The following is a 20,634-nucleotide window of genomic DNA, read 5'->3' as shown; positions in this document are numbered from 1 at the left end:
ACTACCTTAGGGAATTAGAGACGTTTGGTGGTTACTGAAATTTTAATGTTTGGAGTTCCAGAAAGTGCTTTCTATTGTCGCACGCCGACGAAAAATACATAAAAAGTACCTTACGGACGAATCCCGCCACATGTTACTTCACGTTCCGAAAAAGTTTACGCTGTAAACAACACATGTAATCTGTGCAACACATCGTAAATAATCTGTGCATGTTTACCACAGATCATATATCCCCCTAATGTTTACAGCGTTGCCAGAGGCATACACTTTGGCTGGGTCCGAAAGCTGCAAGACCATACTTGAAGCGAGCATACTTCGAGAGCATACTCGCAGTGCGGTCTTGAAACCTGGAAGCGGAAAGCTTTCGAACTGCACTTCGACTGCAGCGCCAACACAAGTGAGGAATGCAACAAAAGTTGCTTCGAAACTAAAATTATCAAACATCGACTGTATGTGCCACTCTTGTTTTCCGTGAACAACACACACATGACTCGGCGTGCAGTTTATATAACACAGCACGTTATTAATTATAGAAATATGAAAGAAATTTGCTCTTTCAAATTAATTTTCACACATTCCGCAACATGGTTTACGATCGCGGGAAAAGAAATTGTTTTCTCACTTTTAAACACCTTCTCACTATAGAAGAAAGAAACCACGCATATATGAATAAAACCAATAAATAAAATTACATAGTATTTTAAAAACTTGTTTACTTACATTTCCACACAATGGAAGAACTACAACCACTAGAACTACCAGTTGATTGACTTCAGACGTCCATTTTTTTAACAAATGAAAAGCAAGCACAGATCGCAAGTATGCACCGCTCGTGTGCTGCGTCCTCTGGTCTTGTACACTCGTTTGCTTGGCGCTTTCGAACTGCACTAGGTGACGTCACTTCCGTCAAGACTGTACTTCAAGTATGTACTTTGTACCTTTTGAAACAGCCACAGAATCCACGAAAGCTGCTGAGAAATTACACACAATTACACACACACTGATTTTGAAATGGGGCTGTTCATTGCCAAACTTTTAAATTTTTACACAATGCTTTGCTTTTTTTTCTGTTTGCGAGCATGTGTAATTCAACGGCGGGTAGGAATCGAAGAAACTCGCAAAATTATAAAGAAAAATGCATTAAGTGCGTAAACGCATGATATATACGGTATTATTATACTGGCTGTGTCCAAAAGGTACAAAGTACATACTTGAAGTACAGTCTTGACGGAAGTGACGTCACCTAGTGCAGTTCGAAAGCGCCAAGCAAACGAGTGTACAAGACCAGAGGACGCAGCACACGAGCGGTGCACACTTGCGATCTGTGCTTGCTATTCATTTGTTAAAAAATGGACGTCTGAAGTCAATCAGCTGGTAGTTGTAGTTCTTCCATTGTGTGGAAATGTAAGTAAACAAGTTTTTAAAATACTATGTAATTTTATTTATTGGTTTTATTCATATATGCGTGGTTTCTTTCTTCTATAGTGAGAAAACAATTTCTTTTTCCGCGATCGTAAACCATGTTGCGGAATGTGTGAAAATTAATTTGAAAGAGCAAATTTCTTTCATATTTCTATAATTAATAACGTGCTGTGTTATATAAACTGCACGCCGAGTCATGTGTGTGTTGTTCACGGAAAACAAGAGTGGCACATACAGTCGATGTTTGATAATTTTAGTTTCGAAGCAACTTTTGTTGCATTCCTCACTTGTGTTGGCGCTGCAGTCGAAGTGCAGTTCGAAAGCTTTCCGCTTCCAGGCTTCAAGACCGCACTGCGAGTATGCTCTCGAAGTATGCTCGCTACAAGTATGGTCTTGCAGCTTTCGGACACAGCCAAAATAGGGGCTATCCACGAGTAAACAAAAACATATCGAACGGCACAATCGATTGTGGAACTGTAGCACAACAACTTCCGGTTCACGGCGGCCGGGTAATTCAAGCGCGTACTTGTGGCCTTTCTTCTTGTTTTGTATACCGGATGAAATGGATCATATAAAAGCACTTGACGACGAGGAGAATAAGAGATATCAGGGCAAAGTAGAGGCCTTTGCATATCAATTGGATAAGCATATAGGAAGTAATACGGCATTATTCCAGGATGAGATCCATTTGCTAATCGTCGTTGCATTGGCGATATTTGTAGCCTACATATTTAATAGAAAGCAGTGGCGTAGCATGGGCATTTCGGGTGGGAACGCCAATTCCGAAGGAAGGATCGGCCCTTTTTTGCTTAATAATTTACTTATGGAATTAGTCGCCACAGGTATTGTTTATTTCCCTGAAGTCAGCTGGGTTTTTAATAAAGCATCATCATCCATGCATGCTTTAGCTAGAAAATGAGATGCCTCACTATGCAACAAATGTTTTGAACTCTGGTGTTTTATACTTTTCGGCATGACGCAAATCATTATAAAACCTACCTGAATCACAAGCGCCTCTGCACAACAGTAGACGTCATTGTTGTGGATGATCCAACTGCTGATTGATTTGGTTTATTTTACTTCGCTTTTCTACCACTTTTGGTTAATCGCGAATATGAATATGAGTGATGATATTGATGAAGGGACACTGACAAAGAACACCCGTGCTCACGCCGGGATTCGAATCAGGGGCCTGTCGCCTTGGCGCGCTGAGCAAAACACTCTGACACGGTGGTGGGCGGATGATCCAACTATCGTACACTCTACTAACGTAACAGTGCCGAGTAGTAATTCAGACCACTGTTTATTACGTCTTGAGAATGCTGATAAACATTTTAAAATAATTTTGTCCAAAGACCATTCGATGTTAAGAGTTTTCAAATCAATGCTAAACATTTCCATTGTCACAATATTAAGCAGTTACATAATAACGAAAAAATAATAACCCGCAAAACTATTATTATTATTATTTTTTATTAAGTGGTAGAGCAGCCACAAGCTGAACCTCTACCACAAGGACCTCACCAACTTATTTGACAAAAACTGTGTTGATCTTTTAGTTTTTAATGCACATCGCTGTTGGTGCGATAAATTATACAATGCAGTGGCCATTAAGAAGTGCTATATTTCAGTTTGGTAAAGTTACGTCAGTCAATATTGCGTATTGTAGCAACACATAGCACGAGAGCCACGAGCGCCAAGAACTAGGAAGAAATTCTACCGCTATCGTCTGCTTCAGAAGGCAGGAAGGGTCACGTGAACCAATCACGTAGCCCTCGGCTCCATACGCGGGCGTACGAGAGAGCATTTGGTCGCGTGCTTTAGAGATCCAAGCTTTCCCTCCAGAAAGGCAGCAAGGAATATAGGGTTCTGTACGCCGAACCTGCTCGGCGTCCGGCCAGTAAAGGCATTGAAAAAAATGCTTGAACGAGTGTTCTTAGTGGAGCGTTGCAAGCGGATCGCGAAAAATAGCTATTATAATGTCATGAAGGTCAGACATATATGAAATTAGTCAAGATTTACTTTATATTGACAGCATTTACGCATTTTTGAAATTTATAATCGGGGAACGCCGGACGTACGGGCGTACTATAACGCTACGCCACTGATAGAAAGTAATTTTTCCTACAGAGCGAGAGCGCTTAAAGCATGTAAATCTTTGGATGCATACATTTATGTTTTAAGTGAAAAAGTGTGAGATGTACGGGCATATAAAAAACAGGAAAAGGAGCTTTTTTTCTTCTTTCTTCAGTCAGGGCGAGTCAGAGGGATGCGGTTTCGTTCCCGTTTGAACGCAGAAACACAAAACGCTCATTGTTATTTTAAGTCAATTTTCTGCTATTTGTGTTAAACATGACGATGAAGGTGAATAATAAACTGGAAAAATTACTGATGGGACAAACACAATGACACACCATTGCCTGATCATGGTGTTCAAACCTAGGACCTCTTCTCTACCAATGTTGAAAATATTTCCATTGCAAAAGACGAAAATTAATAATAGTACCGGCACTTAATTTTCTGGTTACAAAAAAAATATTTCCTCTGGTTACACACACAAAATAAAAATCTGGTTACACAAAAATTTAGTACAGTTCGTGTGTACTTCAAGAACGTAACGTGTAACCTATCTGACCATGACCGAGCATTTTTTGAAAGGAAAAGTAATATTTTTGCTCATATCACTAGAGAGAAAATCAAGATTTTAATGATTTCTCTTCTACCTTTAATGAAGTGCAAGGGGTGCGGGACGTAACATTTTTGGTTGGGAAGGGAACAGGACGGGGTATTTTTAAAGTCCTAACGTTCAAAACGGGAAAAATAATGTTATTTCCCGACTAAATTGGGAGATTATAGGAGCGAAAAATATTCAACATTACCCGATACTAAAAAAAATATTAATTATACACACAATTTCCCTCTCCGGTGATGATTTATTTTGCATTTCTGGAATAAAAAACTGCTAATTTCAATAAATTTCGGACATTTAGTACAAAAAAATATGTAGGGAATAAACTACCACGCTCCGTCACTGCCTGCAAATATCAAGTAGATACAGTCCCTTTTGATCTATTTATAATTTTTTCCGAAATCTTGATCGGACCGGGATTTTTTTTTCAGGTTCCGACTTTTTCCTGCATCCCCCGAATTTCAATGAAAAAAACATAAAAATGTGGAGTTTGCCCCCTCTTCTCCAGCTACTTTGGGGAGAAAACCGGAACTTTTGCTTTTTTTTTCAAAGAATGGACCTTCTGCAACAGAATAAAACTTGATTCATGTTCGTGGGTGCAATACAATTTGAATAATAAGGCAAAACGTAAAACTCTAGCGAATTTTAGCCAATTAGCATATTATTCATAACATTGTTATATAACTGACACTATGGGACCAATCTACTTCGGATAACTTTTGTTTTGCAGCTAGAACATCAGTGCATGCAACCAACTAAAATTTCGATGCCCCAACCGCGGGGGGCTTACGGGCGGGGGCTGCATCACCCGAATTTCAATTAAAAAAGCATGAAAATGTGGAGTTTGCCCCCTCTTCTCCAGCTACTTTGGGGAGAAACCCAGAACTTTTGATTCTTTTTTAAGAATGGACCTTCCGCAACAGAATAAAACTTGATTCATGTTCGTGGGTGCAATAAAATTTGAATAATAAGGCAAAAGGTAAAACTGTAGCGAATTTTAGCCAATTTGCATTAGGAAACGATTGTGCAACGATTGTCCGTTAGGGAAATCGATGAGCTGTTATATGACTCACGCTTCTGGCGCCTCTGGCTATCGTCAAGCTTCATTGCATTTCTAACATAGACGTGACAGAAAGCTGACACCGCGAAACCTCTTCCAATACACCCTCTCCTTGACAACCCCCCCCCCCCCCTGCCACTACTTTCGGCTGGATCACCAGGTATAAACACAAAGAAGAATGTGTGCCTTATCAGAACAAAATCACAGCGTTGGAAACTTGAAGGAAAACAGCATCGTAAATACCAAGCATTCATTGTGTCTGTCAAGAGCCAACACGTGTTTGGGCAAACACGTGACATATTCCAAGAAAGGAGTGGGGATTTGGAATTTTCGTAAACACATGTTCCCGAACCGAACTGTCAGTGTTTCAACATCAATATACAAATATAAGTGTGGTAAACCCTCGATAATTGTATCTAAAGCTGTTTGTTCCATACATGCAACCGCGGCTGACAGGGACATACTTTTTTTGTTCCACATATGGAACGGCGGGGGACTAAAGGATTTACATTGGGATAATCCTGATGCAGATCTGTCAGTCAGTTGCACGAAACCATGAAAATGCTCTACTACTTGCGAGCACTGAACAAAACGAATCACAATAACCAATTGTGTCTTATTGGAAATGTCGCTGGTTTCATCAGCTTGTACAGACACAAACATAGCTTTGTTTACATCCTCCTGGAGGGCCTCACTGTAAACCTGGTACATACAGTCTAACAATTCATTTTGAATCACGGCTGATGTGTATTTATTTACTTTGGATTCCTCTAAATGTTCATGCAAACTGTTATCTAGCTTAGCAATCTCATTTACTAAATCTAGGAAGATGCCTCTGTTTAAAGATTGTTCTCTTTCGATATGTCCTCGTAGAGCAAGTTCATGTCGAACACAGAATTTTAAGCAACCTATAATTCTATTTAATATATGCTTATTTTTCCGGACTAATTCATTGTGCCTTGTAATTGACAGTCTATATCCTTCATCGATTTGTGTTCGATAATCAACCTTTCCAATCAAACTCAATTTTAACGAGTTTCCAATGTGAGAAGTACTAGTTTCATGTGACTTAATTCTTTCAGAAAGATGTTTGAGATCACTTATGCCATGAACTGTCCATGAAGCATCACCACCAAACAAACTATCATGTTCAGACATCATTTCTGAGGTTAAGATGATTTAAAACTTGCATAATGTAATAGCAGCACGTTTGGCATCAAATTCCCCATGTATTTAAATGGGAGAACAAATGCCGATCAAAAGCGTGAGGACACAACAGGGCTGCTGCCTCCTACAATAGTTTGCTTTGACCAGACCCATTACACCTATATTTCATACATATGCCGAAAGGGGGGGTTCAAGCTCAAGCAGGTAGATTTTCAATCTTAAAAAAAAGAAGAAACTAAGGTTAGAAACTTCATTTTGCATTATTTGATTGCTTTTTTAAATTGTTCATAAGTAATGGTGTCCGGAGGATTGAGCGTGAGGCGTACCCTACGGACTGGATCGATTTTTTTCTGGAACACAATGATTTGGAGGAAAATGACTTTCATCTCCTCTTGAAACATGCGTTGCTTTGAAAAAAATCACGCATATTTTCATAAGCGAAGTTGGGGGGGAGGGGGGGGCAGAGCGGGACAAATTGACCATAGGATCGTTCAGTAAGTCTTTAACAAAAATTTACAAAGCAAGCTGCATATGTAGCATAGCATACACGACTGGTTAGCAGTGGCGCAGCGTGATTGTATGAAAGGTGTAAGACTTCCTTAGATAAACCTGACCTGAATATTGGATAAAGAAAACCCAAAGATATTTTAACTAAATAGAATCTATTTGAATCTAAGTCATGCATGGGCATACTCAATTTCAAACACAAAATGCACACACACTATGTTAACAATATTAGCATAGGTATTACTTAATGAAAATTCTCATTTATTCTGTAACTCGATCCGACAAATTTCGCATTCAGCTTAGTTAAGGACACAAACTCTTCTTCTGGAAAGGTCATGTGATATTTTTATTCTTATTATTATTTTTCTTTCACTAAAAAAACATTTGTGCGAAATGCGTAGGATACAATTTGCAAATGCATTCGAGAATATTACTCATTATCATGGTTACGATATTTGCGCAAGTAGTGTAATTGGGCCGGTTCAAAGTCACACTTGGTACGAGGTCTTTTTAGCCTCTTTTTTTATCAATCGAATACCACTTTTTGACATATTTTGACAATTTTTGTCGACGTTTTAGCGTTTAGCGATGTTTTTGTAAAATTTCCCTTTTTTCCCTTTTTTTCCCACTCACACTTGGTACGAATGCCACGATCTTACGTGATATAACTTAACCTATCCTTTTTTTGTGCTAAACTACACGAGAGCCTCTATGTGCTAGTACTACAATCAACCCGGTTCAACGCCCTTAAGTGAGGATCAAAAAAACCTCAAAAACTCACTTTCTCTCCACGTTCCGCGCCTCATTTATTGCGCTGACGATGTTTCGCAGCGTAGAAAACAGCACCAAAACCTCAAAAACTCACTTCAATTCACTGAAGTGAGCCACAGTGTTGCAAAATTTCATCAAAACCTCAAAAACTCACTTTCTCTCCACGTTCCGTGCCTGACGAGTAGTAGGTGGAACCCAACGTTCTGGACCCATCCTTTGACCTACTTTTTATTTTACGACGTTGTTTTACGGACTAAACTAACCTACAATGATAGAAAAATGAACAGAAAAAAAAGCTCTGGCATCACTTTTTTTTTAAGCTATTTTTTTACCTCCTGCTCTTATGCTACCTCGTCCTTTGACCTACACACTTTTGAAAATGACTTACGACAATTTTCCTATAAGTCTGTCTCCTCTTACTGCAAGCTCCCTCAGTGTAATCTACTACGACCTTGTGCTCTCAGCGTAATCTGCTACGATGTTTTTTTTTTTGTGTAATCTTCTGCGGTGTGTGTGTGTGTGTGTGTGTGTGTGTGTGTGTGTGATAATCAAAATTATTATTTTTGTTAAGGCCCTCAAAAAAATAGAAAAAATATAATATCCCGCCATAGAGAGAGTGGGGTGCGCGTGGTGCCCAACACCAAGTTCTAAATGGTCGTGGCTATCAAAGCCATGTGCCTCTGTAGAGTTTCATGAGTTATTATTTTTTTTATTTGCGCACCGAACTAACTTACATTGGGCACCGATCGTAGTGTGCAGCGTTAATTTGATCGGAGGCGCCTTATCGACTGGATCGTCGTTCTGCAGCACCGTCGAGATAAAATCCAAATCGTACACGCGCTTGCCGAAATGCTTTCGTATGCGCGGAAGGGTGCGCTCGGACCAGTGTGGAAATTTATTTTTCGCACCAACACTGAGGTTTGCGAGAGTCTTCGTGCTCGAATTGTGAGAGGGACTCGTGGTCGAAGATGTGGTGTCCGTCGTGCTGGCGATGCTCGTCATCTTAATTTCGTCGTTGGTCTCGGGACGTTAAGGCTTCTATCAAGAAAGGATTCAAAACGATTTTGTCGGGCTGGCGCAAATCCAAAACTAATCCACTAGGATGATGAATTAATTGCAAATTTGCAGCATCGACGTCGGACGACGATCTAAACCAGGCGCGGCATTTTTGGCATACTCTGTAATTGTTCGTGGTGGGTTGCAACGAGGAAGGTTCGGTGCCTACGAGTATAACTTACAAATCCGAAGAAATGAGCGTCGTGGGGTTGTGTTGCTCAGCGTCTGCAGGAAACACATCGTGTGGCAAAATTCGCAGCACGAGTCAGGTACGTCGCAGCAGGAGAATTCGATGCGGATGCCTGGGATGAAATGGAGCAAGCAGCACGCTTCGTTCTCCTGCTGGTCTATCTGGTCGAGGATCAAGCTGAATCCCAACTTCGGGGAAACGACCGCTTTAACGGTGTTGTTGTTGTTTGCCTCGGTTCCAAATAACCGCCTGGCTCCGAAATTGCGATCGTCTTTCATGTGAAAATAAGAAAAGAGCGTTCGCACGACGTCGACCCACGGCGAGGGGATCTTTACCCAGTTCACGCGCTCGATACGCTCCCGAACGAACGCGGAATCTTTTTTGGGAAAGTAGCGTTTTTTGCTCGCGTCCAGGTTGAGAGAATCGATGTACGTGGCCCAAGACCACACGTTGTGCTGTTGCTGATGCTGATCGCTGCTGCTGCCACCACCCTCAAAGATCTGGTGGAAACGAAAATTATCCGGCAGGATTGTACGTTCGAAGGTTTTGTATTGGATCGATATTCTCTTTTCCGTCCTCAGGAGGCGCAGAAATTGAGTTTTGAACGCGTCAGTTTCGGTCACGTCCTGGTACAAATCTTTCAGGACGTTCAACTTGTTTTCCAGAACCGTGTAATGCAACACCAAGTAATTGATGTTGCAGTGTATGATGAAGAAGGTTGGGATGATGCAGCAGAATCGATAGATCAGACCCCAGCCGAGAAAGTAATGCGTGTGGAAACGATGCTGGGTCGTCCACGTAAATTCGTTCAGAACGTGGCTGTCGCAGACGGCGTTCGGAAAAATCGTTCGCAGGTACCTGGCCGGATCCTTTCCGAAAACCTTCTCGAAAAAACGTGACGCCAAGCTAGAGCGTTGATGCAATCGCTCTTGAAACTAGCCAACGGGGCGGACAGATCGAGTTTTCTCCCCAGATCGAATTGAGTCGCCTGCCTTTCCACGAACTCCAAAGGAAGCCTTCGCCGTGGGCCACACGATGCTCGTGACGATCTGATTTTTGTATTCCCCCAAGAAATTCCATATAAAATAACATACCTGGAAATTATTTTTTTTGGTTTGTGTGATCTGAGAAAGCATAATGGAATCCACCAGTTTGATAGAATGTGTTACTTGCGAAAAATTAATATCTAAAACTAATATTAGCAAGCACAGGGCAAGATGTAGCGAAACAGGTTCGAGAATTAACCGTTCCTTACCTTCTAAGTCTTGTGCTCGATGCGGAAAAATGATCAGCATTGCACATTTAAGTAAACACCTCAAAATTTGCAAACCATCGACCGGACAAGCATCGAAAAGGAAAATTGATGATTCAGATACGGAAGCTTCCACTTCCAAGCTAAGTAAATTATCCAATGAACGCAAACCAATTAGATCTGCGTTCAACGACCAACTCCAGGATTTTTCAATTAAGTCAGAACCAGGCCGTGACATCCTTAGTTTCTTGGACGAAACGAAAACATCTGTACTAAATATTTTGAAAGATAAACTTGAAAACAACTCTATAAAAGTATACGTTGTTCTGTTTTCTGAATACGAGAAAGTTGATGGCACAACGAGTATTTTTTATCATCGTACAAAAAACCAGACACTTTATTTTGCTGACGTCGAAAATTTGGACAACTTCTATTATAAAGTTTCCAACGAGCTGGTTAAGAAACACGACGATTTCGAGGCTAAAGGGTCGGGATGGTCTCTGTGTGGAAATCCTCACACGTTAACCGTTTACGTGAATCGATTCTCGCCTCTTCGCGCTTCCAGCTACGTTCCTCTTCCACCGAACATTCAACACAAGAGGGCTGTGTTAAATATACAGAACAGCGATAACAAGTGTTTCCTTTGGTGTATATTGGCTGCACTGCATCCTGTTCATTGGTCAAATAATCCAGAACGGGTTTCTCATTACAAACAATACGAGTCCGAGTTTGAAAGTGTAATGTCTGGCATCGAATACCCGGTGACATTGTCGGACATAACAAAGTTCGAAAATCGTGCCGGAAAACGCATTGCTATTAATGTATATTCCTTCATGTCAGATAAATATCTCGTGCATCCCGTCAGGATAAGCGATGTCGACGATGACGATGCTCGTGTAATAAATCTCCTTCTCATTTCCAACGAGGATGTCTATCATTACACGCTAATTCGATCAATGTCTCGATTACTAGGAAGCCAAACAACCAAGCATGAACATTGCATCGAAGTTTGCCCGAGATGCCTAACCACGTTCGACGATCGTGACCGACGTGATCATCAAAATCTTCATAGTCGTCAAATTGCTATCGAGAAACTTGCCGAACATAAAATTTATTGCGGCGACAACAGACCGGCTAGAATGTTGATGCCCGAAACGAACGAAGTCGAAGAATTCAAAATGCACAAGGCATTGTCGGAACATCCCGCAATCATCGTCGCAGATTTCGAGTCTTTCCTGAAACCACTCTCCTACTGCGAACCGGATCCTGAAATTTCCTCCACAACGCCTACCAGCTTCATCAACCTAATAGTTTCGGCTATGTTGTTGTGCGACGTGATAAAATAAATGAAGCATATATATACCGCGGGCCAAATGTAATCGAACACTTCCTGGAAAAAATGGTGGAAGAGGTTGAGGTAATTGGTAGCGTACTGCTTACATCAAAACCGATGGCACCTTTAACTGAAAATGAACTTCAAAATTACAATTCCACTGAGGTGTGTCCGGTATGTGATCAAAGTTTCACTGATGAGAACAAAAAAATATTCCACCACGATCATTTCAGCGGAAACTACATAGGTGGAATTTGCAACACGTGCAATCTTAAAATCCAGAAACCTAAATTCATCCCCATATTCTTTCACAACGGAAGCGGATATGATTTTCACCACCTGGTGAGACATCTTGGCTACGATCCGAAACGTATAGGTGTCTTGGCCGAGAATGAAGAACGCTACATTAGTCTCAGCAAGCAAGTGTCGATTCCGGGAACGAAAAATACAATCGAGATGCGCTTCCTGGATTCGTAAAGATTTCTCTTTGCAAGTCTGGATGCTTTAGCGAACAAACTCACCGACGATCAATTCAAAATAACTTGAGCTAGTTTTCCCAACGTAGACATAGAACTCGTTAGACGTAAAGGGGTTTATCCTTACGAATATGTTAGTGATAATTCTAAATTTAACGACGACACTCTTCCACCTCAAAAAGAATTTTACAGTCGAATCAGAGAGAAAGGAATGACGGACGAAGAATACCAACACGCGCAACTCATGTGGGAGAAATTAGAATGTAGGACACTCGGAGACTACCACGACGCATACTTAAAATTAGACGTGACGATACTCGCGGATGTTTTTCAAGCGTTCAGGAAAACGGCAACGAATATTTATAAATTAGATCCAGCGTATTTCTACAGTCTACCGGGATTAGCGTGGTCGGCAATGTTATTCCAGACAAAGGTCAAGCTGGAACTGATATCGGACGTTGACATGTTGCTATTCATCGAAAGAGGGATACGAGGTGGAATGGTGCAATGCGTACAGAGACATGCGAAAGCTAATAACGTACACATGAAAGAAGATTACGATTCAAATCGAGCATCGAATTACATCTTCTACGCCGACGTTAATAATCTCTACGGACATGCCATGGTTCAGAAACTTTCTTACGGGGGATTCGAATGGTTAGATCCCACTTCGATAGACATTATTCATTTCGACGATAGCGAGTGTGGTTTCCTCGCAGAGGTAGATCTCCAATTCTCCGACCACCTGCACGACACGTTTTCGGATTTGCCTCCGACTCCCGAAATCAAATGTCCACCCGACTCGGTTCAAGACAAGCTTTTGTTAACATTGGACCCTAAACAGAGATACGTCGTCCACTACAAGAATCTCCGGTTTTTGATTGGGAAGGGTGTTCAGATAGTAAATGTTAGAAGAATACTAAAGTTTAAACATTCCACGTGGTTAAGACCTTACATAGAAACTAACACACAACATAGAACTGCTGCCACTTCCGATTTAGACAAGGACTTCTTTAAATTAATGAACAATGCGGTGTACGGAAAGACCATGGAGAATGTTAGAAAGCACGTAGACGTGAAATTAATTTCCGATAAGAATAAATGTCGGAAGTGGGTGGCCGATCCTAGATTCAAGTCGAGAAAAATTTACAACGAGAATTTGGCACTTTTCAATCTAGATATAAAATTGATGAAATTCAGAAAACCAATTTACGTTGGCGCAACGGTTCTCGACTTGTCGAAACTTTACATGTTCGAATTTCATTACGACGTGATGAAACCCTTCTACAATGATAAGATATCACATTTGTACACGGACACCGACAGCTTTATTTACAGCATACAAACACCTAACCTATACGAAGACATAAAAAATCCTTCCATGCTCGAGTATTTCGATACTTCTGCGTATCCTCAACCCAACAGATTTGGGATTCCATCTCGTAACAAAAAAGTTCTAGGTAAACTGAAAGATGAATGTAACGGTGATGTTATTGTCGAGTTCGCGGGTTTGCGTTCGAAGATATATGCCATGAGAACAGAGAGTAGCGTCACGAAGAAAGCAAAAGGTGTGGGCAAGAATACGGTGGAGAACAAACTCACCTTCCACGATTACGTCGATTGCCTTTACTCACAATCGACGATACTAAGTATAGAACAAAGAATCCAAAGTGTAGACCACGTGATTACAACAAACAAAATTAGGAAAGTAGCATTAGATCCGCATGACGATAAAAGATGTATTTTGTCTTGTGGAATCCACACGTTGCCTTGGGGACACTATCGTTTAGAAATTAGTAAAAATTGTAGGCAATGCAAATGAAAGAAAAAAATAAACTTAAACTGTCTCACATACACAATAAAATAAATAGCAAAGGACAATGAATCTTTTTGGTTTCCGAAAGCAAACAATGGAGACTGTACACCGCACGACGACAGATCTACCTTCCGTGTTAACTAAACTCAACGGTCTGTTGATCATTCACTTCAACAGCATTTGGACGAAATTGGATGAGGACGTGGGCAAGATGTTTTACGTCTTCAACAACAATTTACATTTCTACGAAATTCCGATCGACGGGAAACTTCGGATCACCGTGAATCCGGAGAACGTAGGCGAAATCAAAATATCTACCGGCAAGAACATTTTTCGAATCAAGCACGACAAGATGCTTTCTAACATTGCGTACGATGTTTCAGCAGGATATTATTTTTACATGGAACTCCTCGGAGATTACGACAAACTCATTCCTCTTTTCGTAGAATTACGAATCGTCTATCCTATTATAAATAACCGTTAACCAAAAATGCCTAACGACATTTTCGGCAACACCAAGCGTGTAGACCACGCAGAAGAGATTCTCATGTTGGATATTCGTGTTAAAAAGTTGAGGAGCGATTTGATCGCTTTGCAGGAGACCTTAAACAAAAGTTTAGAGTCGCAAATCGCTACGCTCCAAACGCAATGTCTCGACCCCATTCTGAAAATCGATTCCGAACTGAAAACGCTCATAAAAAATTATGTCGACGTACCTTCTTACGACAACGTTCAAAATATACAGTTGAGCGTGGATTCGCTTCAAAATGATTTGGCCAAATTACAGCAATTTCAATCGAAAAATGAAGATTTGGAAAAATTGAAACTCGAAATCGAAGAACGAACTTCCGCAATAGAAAAGAATTTCTCCGAACTTCAAACCGTCGTGAACGATATTGATGCAGAACGCTTGCACGTCGTCGTTTCCAAATTACAAGAAGAATTCACCGGCACGTCGGAAGAAATTAAATCCAAGTTACAGACTTTGGAAGATACCATGACGAACCTACCATCGTCGGACGAACTGCAGGTCATCAGCAAAAGCGTCGCGAACATAAAAATTCAATTGGAGGCGTATCGAGATTTCGAACACATTCAAACCACCATCGCTACGCTTCAGGCGTCTCTGGAGTTGATCAACGAAGAAATTAAAAATATTCACGCTGAAGCAAGAGCATTGACGAGCATTCAAGACACGTTAAGCACGGTTCAGCAGAAGATCGAATATTTAGAAAATTTGAACGTCGAATCCAATCTTGCTCATTTTCATCACGTACTGGACAACATACAGGGTGACTTGGAATCGTTACGGACGAGCGTGCCTTCGAGCGAAGATTTGGAAAAATTGAAAACGGCGGTGACGGCACTATCCGATTCGAGCGACGTCAAAAGTTCATTGAGCGATCTCGAGAGTAGGGTGGCTAATCTTCCCACCTCCAAAGAATTGCACGCTTTGAAAAGGAACATATCACGTATGCTGAAACGACTGGAAACGGAAACGGCAAACGTGGAACAGATTCGAGACGAAATCAGTTCGCTGGTGGCGACGCTGCCCACTTCGCAGAGCGTCGCCGATCTTCACACGCAGTTTACCGAGATGCGAATCATCGTGAACGATCTTACCGAGAAGAGCTCGAAATTGAATCAAGTCGAGAAGCTTCAGAACATCGTCGTCAACATCAGAGATCAAGTTGGAGTGCTGGAATCCACGCAGGAATCGACGCTGACCTCTTTCGGTGCCAAGTTACAAGAACTCAACGAAAACTACAAGCAGTTGAACGTGGAAGTGAAAATCAAACCGTCATTTTCTACCGTAACGGATACCATAGTCGAGCATTTGCTGCCCATCGAAAATAAACTCGGACACGTTCACAGTAATCTGCTCGCCGTCGACACTAAATTCGCCAAATTGTTCACCTTGCAAGCCATCGAAATCAACAGCGTACCCAATCAACAGAGAATCTCCACGTTCGTCGAAGGTAACAAACTGTACATGTTACATCCTTATCATCCGTACTACAAGTTTCTCCTCGATGGCACGATTCAGATAAACAAATTTTCGTACTGGTCTCACGGCAGAAAAGCTAGCGTACCCACCATGACTTTGATATCGAATCGTGGTGTCCAGAAAGCAGGAAATATTCCTCAGGCACGTTGGAACGAAACGCGCAACATATATGAAATACACGAAGACGAAGATCTTACCGTTTTCGACGTGAGTGCCGGCGACAAGCTGATCGTTCAAAACACGAGCGAGGTACCACCCTCTTTGAATCCCATCACGCTCGTGCTTCTCTTGAAACGTAATCTCTAAAAAAAAATGTCTAGGCAAGCCATCGTCGAAGAATTGCATAAACCTGCACGCCGCAACTACGAACGTTTGGCGGTGGTAACCAAGGGTATCGATGACCTCTGGCAAAGTGACCTCGTGGAGATGAGTAGCGGCAAGTTAAAAAATGTACATAAATTGAACAAGGGCAACAAGTACCTCCTCACCGTCATAGACACATTTTCGAAATTCGCATGGGCTCTACCTTTGAAGGCGAAAACGGGAACGTGCGTCACGGAAGCATTCAAGACAATTTTTCGCGAAAGCGGCGGCAGACGACCTCGGTTTCTGCACACGGACAACGGCAAAGAATTTTACAACGCCGTATTCCAAAAGTTTATTCAAAAACATGACATTCGACATTATTCGACCTTCAGTCACATCAAAGCCAGCATCGTGGAAAGATTCAATCGAACCTTGAAAACTCACATGTGGAAACGATTCACGCTTAGGGGAAATTACAAATGGGTCGACATCCTGCCGGAACTCGTCGACACCTATAATGATACGGTACACAGAACGATAGGCATGAAGCCAGCTGACGTTACCAAGTCCGACGAGCAACGTTTAATTTCTACAGTTTACTGCCCAAAGTACACACCCACGACAAAAAAAGCTAAATACAAAATTGGAGACCAGGTGAGTAGTGCAGGTGGACGGGTTCAACGCCCGAAAGTGAGGCTCGGTGAGGCTTGCCTTAATGGATTTCTCTCGTAAGGCATGAGCCTCATTTTCTTGCAGTGTTGCCAACTCCTCACCCGAAAAAATCACCAAGGTTTTTTTTTGGGTCTAACCTAGCCTCAAGCAAGGAGCTGGCAATCTTGCTTGAGGCTCGCCTTAATGGTTTGCTCTTGTAAGGCATAAGCCCTATTTTCTGGCAGTGTTGCCAACATCTTACTCGAAAAAATCACCAAGGTTTTTTTTTTGGGTCTAACCTGGCCTAAAGCAAGGAGCTGGCAATCTTGCTTGAGGCTCGCCTTAATGGTTTGCTCTTGTAAGGCATAAGCTCTATTTTCTGGCAGTGTTGCCATGGCTTTTTACAAAAAAGAGAGAGGAGAGAGAGAGGGAAGAGTTAAACAACCGACAGCCTACCTACAGCTTTTTTTTCTTGGTCTAACCTAACCTAAAGCAAGGAGCTGGCAATCTTGCTTGAGGCTTCTTAATAGTTTGCTCTTGTAAGGCATAAGCTCTATTTTCTTGCAGTGTTGCCAATATTTTACTCGAAAAAAATCACCAAGGTTTTTTTTTGTCTAACCTAACCTAAAGCAAGGAGCTGGCAACCTTGCTTGAGGCTTGCCTTACAGTGCATAAAGCAAGGTTGCCAACCTACTGGTACTTTTGCCATGGCTTTTTACAAAAAAAGAGAGAGAGAGAGAGAGAGAGGGAAGAGTTAAACAACCGACGGCTGCCAACACCCACCCTAACCTAACCTAACCTAACCTAACCCACCCTAACATAACCTAACCTAACCTAACCTAACCCACCCTAACCTAACCTAACCTAACCTAACCTAACCAGGTCTAACCTAACCTAAAGCAAGGAGCTGGCAACCTTGCTTGAGGCTTGCCTTACAGTGCATAAAGCAAGGTTGCCAACCTACTGGTATTTTTGCCATGGCTTTTTACAAAAAAAAAGAGAGAGGAGAGAGAGAGGGGGAAGAGTTAAACAACCGACAGCTGCCAACACCCACCTACAGCTTTTTTTTTTTGTCTAACCTAACCTAAAGCAAGGAGCTGGCAACTTTGCTTGAGGTTTGCTTTACAGTGCATAAAGCAATTTTTGCCAACCTACATATACTAAACAAGGAGAGCCGGCACTGCCGTAAAAGAGAGAGATGGGTGGATGGCAACACAGTATGTGTGTACGTGTGTGTGTATAATATGTAGCATTATTAACTAGAGTGTGTTGGCAACCCACTTACAACTAAAAAAAAATAGAGATGCCAATGTTGCTGTAAGATGAAGAGAGAGAGAAACCTACGGCTGGCAACAGTGGTGAGCGAATGCACCTTATCGTAATTTTCCAAGTCCCCGGGGGACCAAATGTTTATATATTGTGATTTTTGTAAACCTCTCTCGGGGGAATGATGTGCCACACGCGCGCGCGTGCTTTTTATTATTTCTGTATTGTGATGCAAACAAACAAATAATAATTGTTGTTTTTTAGGATACCTGGCTTCTATAACCTCGCCAGGAGTGCGTGGTGCCCAACCAAAAAAAAAAGTAAAGGTTCTAACGGCCGCGGTTAGATAACCACATACCTCTGTAGAGTTTCACGTGTTTTTTTTTTTTTCCTCAAAAAATCCTATGGGACACCTCTGTTTATCAAAAATTCGAGATATATTTGCAATTTAACGCTGTGGACTTGGAAAATTTTCGATTGACGAAAAAAATTGGTTCTATGACGACTTATGTTTATTTTGGTATGGGAGGACAGAGGATACCGAGATTCGACCGACACACTAAACCCGACCTCTCTATGCGTACTCTACGTCACCAAAAAAAATATCTCTTCTTGTCGATAAGTCGTCACGTTGTAATCAAAGGGTTCTGGGTTCGATACCTACTGGATTCCGATTCTATTTTAAACTGTACGCCCAGTCCCCCCCCGATTAACCTATCTGTGCATAGAGTAAACTTAAAAAGTCGGTCAATTATTGTTGCGATTAAGGATTAAAAAAAAAAAGAGGGGTGGGTGAAGTCAGATTCAAAGAGAATGCCACGTGATTATTTTGATTCAATAGCTCCGTCTAGTTTGCTGCATTTTTTGACTGCACTCATGCGTCTAGTTGGTTACACGGTGCAACCTATCTTGTTGATTTTGGGTGTCATGTAGTGTATTTGGTGTCTGCACCACGTCTTGGAGAGGTGTAATATGTGGTGTGGTGTATGACCACGTGGTGAGTGGTTAACTAATCAAATGAATGTTTAAAGCAGCAGACAGGTATTTGTTGAATCTTCTGAACTTGAACACTGCTATTCGTCTACTTGGTTGAATGTTATTTTCTTTCACCAGCCTGATACCGGGATATACCTGCACTGCATCTAATGTCAAAGAAGTGCAGCGTACTAGACGTGGATATTAAATTGCTCTGTTGTAAATGAGATGCATGATGTTCTCTCGTAAGTTGTTAATATGAATTGATGTTACTGTGAAGAAACTGAAGGCAGAATAATGCCAACGCTATCTGGACTTGCTTAGTTAATTCAAGATAGTTGCGACAAACGTAAACGGGCTGTGCAGGACTTGGAAAATTTTTTCGATTGATGAAAATTTGGTTTTATGATGATGACCTATTCTAAATTTTTGGTATGGGAGGACAGAGGATACCGAGACTCGACCAACACACTAAACCCCAGACCTCTCTATGGCTACATGTTCGGAAGTTACGAGTGATTAAAAGTTTTGGGAGGGTGTGTGCAAACATCTCTTACCCTTGAACTCAGGACCACCAAATTTTGGCATACATACGCTACATCCCCAAAATCGACAAGGGGTGGTGTTTGGGGGGATTTTTCGATTTATTTTTCGTGCAATATCTCACTGTTTTCGAGTTATTTGCAATTTTTAACGCTGGACTTGGAAAATTTTCGACAGAGGGGGGTTCAACCATGATAACCTATGTTTATTTTGTTAGGAGCCAATGCTAGCGCATGTCTCTACGATGATCCTATCGAAAAGAAATTGACAATTGGCCCACTCTTGACCTCCAAATTTCGTACACGTACTCTACATCACCAAAATCGACAAGGGGGTCGACCCTATCTTCTGCACAACTCTGACGTGTACGTTCTGTTTCGCGAAGAGTCGACAACCTTCCACAGCTGTTTGTATTATATTACATCAGATATTATATTGCATGAGTGAGTTGGCTGTGTGTATAAAGACTAGTTTCAGACATGGACGCGAATATAATGCCATGATAATTAGCTGCTGTCCAAAGTTATTGCATAACTTAAAATATTTATATATAAAAAAGGATATTTATTGTACTGTGCTTTCTAGCGAAGGTATTATTGTAAACGATATTGTTTGTAAATGTGGAAAGTTAGAAGCTCAGTCCCCGGCCTATCAATGATAAAAAATTTCATCACGGACAACAACCAAAAAAAAAAAGGGTGTGCACGTCAAAAAAGCATTGTCATATGGACTGACGATTATTATTTTTTTTTTAAAAAAAAACAGACCTAGTTACGATGGGTTATAACCTGTGCTGTCTTGCAATTGTTTTTGCTTATTTCAATGTCAGCGAGCGTGATATGAAACATGCATGCGAAGAAGGGAGGGAGATCATAACAAAATAATTCATACTTCGATTTTATTACTTTCGCTAGTCATGTTTCACCTCCTATCTAGAAGGATACTGGACGCTATTTTATTTGAAGATGGCTAAAAGCGAGGGAAGGAGAGAAATGTTATTTTTTACCTTTTTGCCTGTGTGTGACGAAAATAGTTTTACATGCATACGGCTGTATCGTGATCTGCTTGAATCATCATTACGTCTGTGAGTTTTCAGTATTGCTGAATATATTTACATATCAACCAACGGTTATGAATTGCGTAGAA

General features: G+C 41.3%; 1 protein-coding gene across 5 annotated transcripts in view; it reads right to left on the bottom strand.

The window, feature by feature from the left end:
* The window catches only part of LOC145988575 (uncharacterized), a 190,865-nt gene that overhangs the window by 59,926 nt on the left and 110,305 nt on the right, over positions 1–20,634 (bottom strand). Inside the window, exon 1 of one of the 5 annotated variants that reach the window (XM_083123534.1) lies at positions 721–777. The exons of 1 other annotated variant lie outside the window; for it this stretch is intronic. Coding sequence is in view for 2 of the 4 variants with exons in the window: in XM_083123532.1 (XP_082979658.1) it covers positions 115–132 (18 nt within the window). In the remaining 2 variants the exon portion in view is untranslated. Of the gene's footprint in view, positions 1–109; positions 197–720; positions 778–20,634 lie in introns of those variants that run through there. 3 more of the 5 variants (XM_083123533.1, XM_083123532.1, XM_083123536.1) reach the window with 3 other exon arrangements.

The sequence above is a fragment of the Lepisma saccharinum genome, chromosome 6, assembly GCF_977018435.1.
Source record: "Lepisma saccharinum chromosome 6, izLepSacc3.1, whole genome shotgun sequence".
In the NCBI taxonomy this organism is placed as follows: domain Eukaryota; kingdom Metazoa; phylum Arthropoda; class Insecta; order Zygentoma; family Lepismatidae; genus Lepisma; species Lepisma saccharinum.
Note: the sequence above shows the minus strand (reverse complement) of the source record. Positions and strands in the feature narration are given on the sequence as shown.